This window comes from Equus asinus, chromosome 11, assembly GCF_041296235.1.
Source record: "Equus asinus isolate D_3611 breed Donkey chromosome 11, EquAss-T2T_v2, whole genome shotgun sequence".
In the NCBI taxonomy this organism is placed as follows: Eukaryota; Metazoa; Chordata; class Mammalia; order Perissodactyla; family Equidae; genus Equus; species Equus asinus.
This window is the reverse complement of record NC_091800.1, coordinates 25806085-25815001: the sequence shown is the minus strand read 5'-3', so window position 1 is coordinate 25815001 and position 8917 is coordinate 25806085. Positions and strand designations below refer to the sequence as shown.

General features: G+C 41.1%; 1 protein-coding gene across 16 annotated transcripts in view; it reads right to left on the bottom strand.

Moving 5' to 3' along the window:
- Positions 1-304: 304 nt before the first annotated feature.
- Positions 305-8917, bottom strand: part of CAB39L (calcium binding protein 39 like) — a 148127-nt gene continuing 139514 nt past the window's right edge. For all 16 annotated transcript variants that reach the window (XM_014838938.3, XM_014838939.3, XM_014838937.3 and 13 more), the window contains one exon: positions 305-2707. In XM_014838938.3, the coding sequence (XP_014694424.1) occupies positions 2528-2707 (180 nt within the window). In that variant the 3' untranslated portion in view covers positions 305-2527. The remainder of the gene's footprint in view (positions 2708-8917) is intronic.

The window sequence follows — 8917 nt, the reverse complement described above, 5'->3', positions numbered from 1 at the left end:
TGGGTTTGCATCCTGGGTCTAGCCCACACTGTCTGGGAGAGTTAAACTGGGATAGCCTCAGTTATCTCAAATATAAAACAAGAATGACCTGGGCCGTGGTGAGGCATCAGTAAGGTGATGTGTATATTTGGTGCCTGCCAGGGAGCAGCACTTGGACAGCAGAGCGCACGGAGAAGTCGGCATGGAGCTCTGGGCAGCCTGACCCCAGAGGCTCCACACCGACCCTTCGCCTGGGGCCTTCCCTGTTTGGAGAGGTGACAAGAGCACAGACACAGGACACGCAGAGGAATGAGACCCACCAGAGTATGTGGCACCTTTTTATTTAGTCAGTCTCTATTTCAATGTGTGCTTTTGAAATAGCTTATTAAATACGACCTTTTCCGAATTCAATTCTCACAATATTTACAGTGAATTTTGTGCAAACATATTTTGACTGTGAGCTTCTTGCTCCCCCTCTCATGTTAATAGTTTACAAATTTGTATCACAACAAAACCCCAGCTACTTCATTTATTGCCTCTCAGCCTCTAGTTTTCTGTGTGCAGGGACTAAACTAGGATAAGAGGTTGCTAGGAACGAGCTAATTCAAGCCCAGAGGAAATAAAATATGTTTTATTTATTAAAAAAGAATTATAACAGGCCTTGATTTCCAATAGAAAACATGTGTCCCATGATGTTGTGGAACAGTTTTAAGGAACTAAACAAATTTCCAGTGGTTACTGCGCCTTCGTTTTTTAATATTTACACTCTTCTCTTTTAATCAAATAAGCAAAACCAGAAAAGTCAAATTCTAAGAGACTCTGGACTGTCAGGGAATGTTATAAAAAGAATCTGACTTCAGTGGCTGAAGAATGAAGATCATCAGATGGGCTGTTGGCTGACACCCCATGCCAGCCCTGGCTAGAGCTGCCACGAGAAGGTCCCACAGGTCCCACAGGTCCCACACCATCTGCCTTGGGATTCACGTGGGCACAGAAAACATGACCCTGTGCCCCAGCCAAGAAGGATGAAGCCCTGCCAGGTAATTCTTCAGATGCAAAATTTACAGAGGGCACTGAGCCTGGAGAGGGGTCTTTCCTTCTCTGATCGGAGACATGTCGGACTGAAGAACACAGCACCCAATCCTGTACAGAGGGGGGGGTCCTTATGGAAGGCAACAGCTCATGATTTGGAAACAGAATTTTGACAAAATACAGATTAATAACTGCACTTTAATGTCTTGTGAATATAGCTTTAAAATTCCATTTTATACACGATGTCTGAACAAATCATGACTTCTGTTGTTGTGGTTCTACGCCTTTTTTAAAGCCCTCAGATTAACTCCTTAATCATCCTAGTATGCAAGACAATACTTGGGACCAAAGTTTTATAGGTTTTCTACCTTTTCACTGAAGACTTTGATGGAAAATTAAAGTGAGAGCTAATTAGAAAATAAACTGAAAAACAGTGTTAGTTGTTTGAGAATTTCTCCATGCATTTCATCATTTGCCCTTCCAGCAGCAATGTTCTCTTATATATAAAAGTGGTCTAAAGACCTGTGCAACCCTCTGGACCTGTGGTGGTGTACATGCTGGGCGTCCCAACGTAATGATTCCTACTCTAAAATGCACTTTCACCACCACAAAGTCTTCCCCATGATGATAATTATGAATGAAATATCCCACACAGTCTCTAACCCTAGAGAAGGCAGTGTGAAACAGCAGTGACTACAGCTGGAGCTACGGTTCTTAACCACTATCTGTTCCAAGTTCTCAAGTGAGCACGTCATACACCTCTAGGCCCCCGTGACCCCTGCTAATCCATCTTATTTGTACTTGGTTCCATGCTAACCCAACTGCAGGTTGGAGCTGCGTCTGCAGGTGCATGTGCGTGTGTGTGCGTGCATGCACGCACCATGAGTCAGGCGTGCTGAGGAGATCTCCTGGGATGGAATGTGGGACAGTCAGCAGAAAGGAGGGCTGAGCGGGAGGTGGGCATCGACTCCCTAGGAAGTTGGGAACCACCAAGTACAGTCAAAAGATAAGCAGGGAACAAGAATGTGTAATGACTGAAAACAGGAACCTTATTTGCTCAGATCTTCCAGTGCCTCGAGAAATCTAAGTGCAGACAGGCAAGACGGGTTCTCAGCTCTTGCCCCCGTGCCCAGCTCTCCTCTGAGAACTTAACCCTCTTTGAGGACGCAGTGACGTCCATCATTTGGGCTCCTACTTGGTGGCTCACGGGGACTGAGGGCTCAGGTCTGCAAGTCCACAGCCCTGTTGCCTTTGGTCAACAAAAGGTTAAAACTGCTTTTCTCCATGTCTAATACAATGGCTCTGATTTCACATAATCACAGACTTGATTTAAGTGAATATATTATTCTAGGTTAATTATTTTTTCATTCAAATGTTTATATTCCATCTACCTTGAACAATGAATTGAGAAAAAATAGGCACCTCCAAAGCCTTCCCCAGAACAATTCCTTTGTGAAATGACACTTGTACAAACTGAACAGATGAGACGGCGACAGTGGCAGGGACTGGGTGGCCTTCAAGGGGCTGTTTTCTTCAAGTCACGAATCTGTTTGATCAAGTAGTTCTTCTCGTCGGTGAACTGCTCATCGTCCGTCCTTTCTTTTTGGAAGCTGCTCAGAAACTCAATGAGTTTGGGTTGATTTTTTAATAGAATCTCCACAATAGGCTGAGTTTTGTGAGGACTGGCCACAAATACCTGAAACATAAGAAACAAACACCTGGCACAAGGAACACACGCCAGGGACAACGTGGACCTCACTCGTGTTTCACGTGTTACTTGTATGAAAGCCCGGGATTAAACTTCCTTATGGAGGAAAATCACTAATTCCTCACCCATATCTACTTCCTTGGTAGCGAGCCAGAAGCACATCAGAGATATCTATAAATATTTTTCACTTTTACTTTGCTTTAATTTCAAATATGTATGTGTTTTTAACTATACAATCTTTCAAACAGAAAATAACATAACAGACACCAGTATACTCACCCACAAATTAAACACATTTTGCCATTTTACTTCAAATCTCTCTTTCTAAAGAATTAAGACATTACAAAGAGAGCCAAAGTCTGACCCTCCATCTCTCCCCGCTCCCCTGAGCAGCGTGCTACCATCCCAGGCACATTTTTATCCTTTCCCTCCTCCTACATATATATGTAAACATAAACAACACATAGTATTTGATTGTGCTTACTTTTTTATAATTTATTTTTTTGAACAGGTAGCATATTCATCCGGCTCAAATTTCTAAAAGGACAAAGGTGCCTCTCCCCGGAGGGCACCAATGTTTTCTTCTCTTATATATGTGGAGCTTTAAAATTTACAATCGCCCAGGCCCCACTTCCCAGAGATTCGAACTCAGCAGGTCTGGGGTAGAGGTTGGGCATTCTGTATCTGTATGAAGTTCCACAAAGATCCTAGTTGAAACCACAAGCCTGGATTAATAACTCAGCTACACTATAAAAGACAGCAACAACTATAATAATAGGACACTAACTCAAAACTATAATACTGACTGGTGTAATATTTTGCAGTGGACACACTACCTAGTTAGATGTGACATATACGACAACATGACCAGAATACAGATAAAAGTATCTGCTTCATCTTACACCATACACAAAAATTAACTCAAAATGGGTTAAAGACTTGAATGTAAGACCTGAAACCATAAATCTTCTAGAAGAAAACACAGGTAGTACACTCTTTGACATTGGTCTTAGCAGCATATTTTCAAATACTATGTCTGACCAGGCAAAGGAAACAATAGAAAAAAATAACCAAAGGGACTATATCAAACTAAAAAGCTTCTAAACAGCAAAGGAAACCATCAACAAAATGAAAAGACAACCTAACAATTGGAAGAATATATTTGCAAACTATGTATCTGATAAGGGGTTAATATCCAAAATATATAAAGAACTCATACATCTCAACAACAATGAAACAAAAAATCCAATTAAAAAATGGGCAAAAGATATGAACAAAGATTGTTTCCAAAGAAGATATATAGATGGCCAACAGGCACATGAAAAGATATTTGACATCACTATTAGGGAAATGCAATCAAAACTATAATGAGATATCACCTCATACCCATCAGAATGGCTATAATAAACATGACAGGAAATAACAAGTGCTGGAGAGGATGTGGAGAAAAGGGAATTCTCATACACTGCTGGTGGGAGTGCAAAATGGTGCAGCCACTATGGAAAACAGTATGGAGATTCCTCAGAAAATTAAGAATAGAACTACCATATGATCCAGCTGCTCCACTGCTGGACATTCATCCAAGAACATGAAAACATGAATGCATAAAGATATATGCACCCCTATGTTCATTGCAGCATTATTCAAAATAGCCAAAACTTGGAAACAACCTAAGTGTCCATCAAGGGACAAATGGATAAAGAAGATGTGGTAAACACACACAATGGAATACTACTCAGCCATAAAAAAAGATGAAATCTTGCCATTTGCGACAACAGCTGGACCTTGAGAGTATTATGCTAAGGGAAATAAGTGAGAGGAAGAAAGTCAAATATCATATGATCTCACTCATAAATAGAAGATAACAACAACAACAACAAAGAAACACAGAGGCAGAGATTAGACTGGTGGCTATCAGAGGGGAAGGGGAGAGGGAGGAGAGCAAAAGGGGTGACTGGGCACATGAGTATGGAAATGGATGGCAGTTAGTCTTTGGGTGGTGAACATGATGTAATCTACACAGAAATCAAAATGTAATGATGTACACCTGAAATTTATATAATGGTATAAACCAATGTTACCTCAATAAAAAAAAAAAAAAAAGATTCAGAAGAACAAAACAAAGCAAAAAAACAAAAAAAGGTATCTGACTGCTATATAGTTCCTGGGCTCCTGACTCCTCAAAAGGGCTAGGTGTTTACCACCACCAGCCCCTCCACCCACTGCCTCCCCATCCCCTACTTCCAATAGTGCACAACTCTACACTGAACACATTATGGACAAGGATCACTTATACGGACAGTGAGGGCGACAAGGTTGAGCCCTCAACGTTCCTCCAGCCCAGCAAGAAAGGGAAGGAGAAAACTACACAAGAATGTTAAGGACCTCTGGGAGGGGAATGAAAGGCTGTGAAGGGTCAAAGGAGGTGGAGATAACATTAGATTTCTGAGTTTGGAACAAGAAGGGCTCATGGTGGAGGAGACATGAGAGCTAGTCTATGAATCAGATTTTCTATTTCTTCTTGAGTCAGTTTGGTAGTTTGTGTATTCCTAGGGATTTGTCCATTTCATCTAGGTTATCTAATTTGTTGATATACAATTATTCCTAGTATTCTCTCATAATCTTGTTTTTATTACTCTAAGGAGACTGAAGTGGTAATCAAAAACCTCCCAACAAAGAAAAGCCCAAGACCAGATGACTTCACTGATAAATTCTACAAACTTTTAAAGAATTAACACCAATCCTTTTCAAATTCCTCCAAAAAATAAGGGAATGGAACACTTTCTAACTCATTCTATGAGGCCAGCATTACACTGATACTGAAGCCAGACAAAGATATCACAAGATAACTACAGACAAACATCCTTTATGAATGAAGATGCAAAAATACTCAACAAAATACAAGCAAACTGAGTCCAGCATCATATTAATAGGATTATATGCCATGACCAAGCGGGATTTGTTCCAGAAATACAAGGGTGGTTCAACATAATAAAATCAATCAATGTAATACACCACATGTACTGGGTTGAATTGTGTCTCCTCAAAAGATGAACGTTCAAGTCCTAATGTTTGGTACCTGTGAATGTGACTTCATTTGGAAATAGAGGCTTTATGGATGCAATGAAATTAGGATGAGGACATACTGGATCAGGATGAGCCTTAATCCAATGACTAGTACCCTTATAAGAAGATTGAAATTTGGACATAGAGAAGACATGCAAAGGAAAACACCATGTGAAGAAAGAGACAGAGATTGGAGTTACGTACCTATAAGCCAAAGAATGCCAAGGATTGCTGGCAACCACCAGAAGGAGGAGAATGGCATAGGACAGATTCTCCCTGAAAGCTTCCCAAAGGAACCAACCCTCTGATACCTTGATCTTGGATTTCTAGTCTCTATAACTGTAAGAAAATAACTTTCTGTTGTTTTAAGCCACTCAGTCTATGGTACTTTGTTATGGCAGCTCTAGGAAACTAACATATTACATTATCACAATGAAGGAAAACCACATGATCATTTCAGTTGATGCAGAAAAAGTATGTGACAAAATCCAACATCTTTTCATGATAAAAACACTCAATATGTGACAACCTGATATTCACATGCAAAAGAATGAAGCTGGAATCTTACCTCACACCATAAACAAAAATTAACTCAAAATTGATCAAAGATCTAAATATAAGGGCTAAGGAGACTTTTAAAGGAAAATACAGGGGTACATCTTCAAGACTGGATTTGGCAAGCATTTCTTAGCTATGACACAAAAAACATGAGCAACAAAAGAAAAAGTAGATAAAATGAACATCAAAATTGAAAACTTTTTTGTATCAAGAGAGTGAAGACAGATGTCAGCATCATGGCAGAATAAGTTGTTCCCTTTGTCTCTCCTTTCTAAGTTACAACTGAATGTACATCCATTAATAACAGAGGATTCCCTGCACAGCACAACAGGACAGCTGAGAGATCCATGCATCTATACATCTAAAGGTGGACTGAACTCCCCCCAGGAAGCAGTGAAACTAGGGGGCAGCCCCTGGCCCCTCCCGCTCCCTGGTGTCAGTGATCCAGGTTGCAGATCCTCACACAGTGGGCCAATGCAAATGCTTGTGGAGCAGCTGTAGCCTGGCCTGCAGGAGCACCCACTGTGCCACACTGGCCCTGCCTGTGTGAATGATCCCTGTTGAGTGGTGGTGGTTCAGTCTGTGTGAAGGCACCCCATCAGAGCAGTGGACCTGCTATCAGAGAGCAGCAGCAGCCCAGCCCATGTGAAGCCCACAAGAATGCAGAGCAGCCCAACCAGCACAACTATGAGCAGATGGAGTGAGAACAGGAGAAACAGCCCTGTCCCCCCTCAGTGACTGCAGGTGGAAGCTACAACCAGAAGCAACAGGAACCATAGCAGAACCAATGAACTAGCCCCCAGTGGCTGCAACCCTGACACCAGCTCCACAAGCAGTGGGGCCTGTATACAAGTCCCTGGGTCCCTAGGCCCCCATCAGTGACAGTGACACCCATGAAGCAAGCACCCCTGGCAGCGGTGCAACCAGCACCCCAAGACAACTTGGGAACAACAGCACAGGTGGTGCATGGGACAGCAGCATCTGAGCCTGTGGAGAGCCAGTGGAGGAACACAAGACCCAGGTGACCAGAACCAAAGTAACCAAGGTGGTACCCAGAAAAGAAAAGGTGATTACTACCACAAACGCGCCAGCAGAGGATCAATTCATCAAACACCATGAAGAACTACAGCAACACTGCAGAGTAGAAGGAAAATGACAATTCTCCAGAAACCAAACCTTAAGTCACAGAAGATTACAATTCAACTGACAGAAAATTCAAAATCGAGGTCATAAAGAAACTCAACGAGTTACAAGAAAACTCAGACAGTTCATTGAGCTCAAGAATAAAATTAATGAACAGAAGGAATACTTCACCAAAGAGAAAAAAATACTCTAAAAAAAAACCAAATGGAAATTCTGGATATGAAGAACACAGCTAATGAGATAAAAAAAATTATGTAGAAATCATAAAAAATAGAGCAGACCTCATGGAAGAGAGAATTAGTGATCTCAAAGATAGAAACCTAGAAATGCTTTAGGTGGAGGAGGACCGAGAACTAAGATTTCTAAAAAAATGAGGAAATTCTTCGAGAAATATCCAACTCAGTTAGGAAAAGTAACATAGGTATCCCAGAGGGAGAAGAGTGGGGGAAATGAGCAGAGAGCTTGTTCAAAGAAATAATATCTGAGAACTTCCCAAAACTGGGGAAGGAACTGGACATACAAGTACATGAAGCCAACAGAACTCCTAATTACATCAATGCAAAAAGACCTCTGAGGTATATATTACTAAAACTGTCAAAAGTCAATGACAAAGAAAAAATATTAAAGGCAGCAAGAGAGAAGAAAATAACCTACAAAAGAACTCCCATCAGGTTTTCAGTGCATTTCTCAGCAAAAACATTACAGGCTAGGAGAGAATGGAATGATATATTCAAAATTCTGAAAGACAAAAACCATCAGCCAAGAATACTCTATTTGGTGAAATTATCCTTCAGATATGATGGAGAAATAAAAGCTTTCCCAGATAAATAAAAGCTGAGGGAGTTCACCACCACTATACCTGCCTTACAGAAAAATGATGAAGGGAGCCCTCTTACCTGAAACAAAACGGCAAAGGTTTACAAGGCCTTGAGCATGGAGATAAATAGACAGACAAAATCAGAAAATTGCAGTTCTCTATCAGAATACGTTAGCAAACAATTATAACATAAAACATACAGGGAAAGAAAGCATCAAAAACAACTATAGGGGCTGGCCCCATGGCCAAGTGGATAAGTTCGCATGCTCCGCTGTAGGCGGCCCAGTGTTTCGTTGGTTTGAATCCTGGGTGCGGACATGGCACTGCTCATCAAACCACGCTGAGGCAGCGTCCCACATGCCACAACTAGAAGGACCCACAACGAAGAATATACAACTATGTACCGGGGGGCTTTGGGGAGAAAAAGGAAAAAAAAAAAATCTTTAAAAAAAAACAAAAACAACTATAAACACTTCAATTTAGTCACCAACTCACAATACAAAAAAGAATAATTTGTGACATAAAAAACATAGAAGGGGAAGAAGAAAGAGATGGAACCTGCTTGGGTAAAGGCAGAGAAGAGGCTATCAGAAAATGTACTATCTCATCTATGA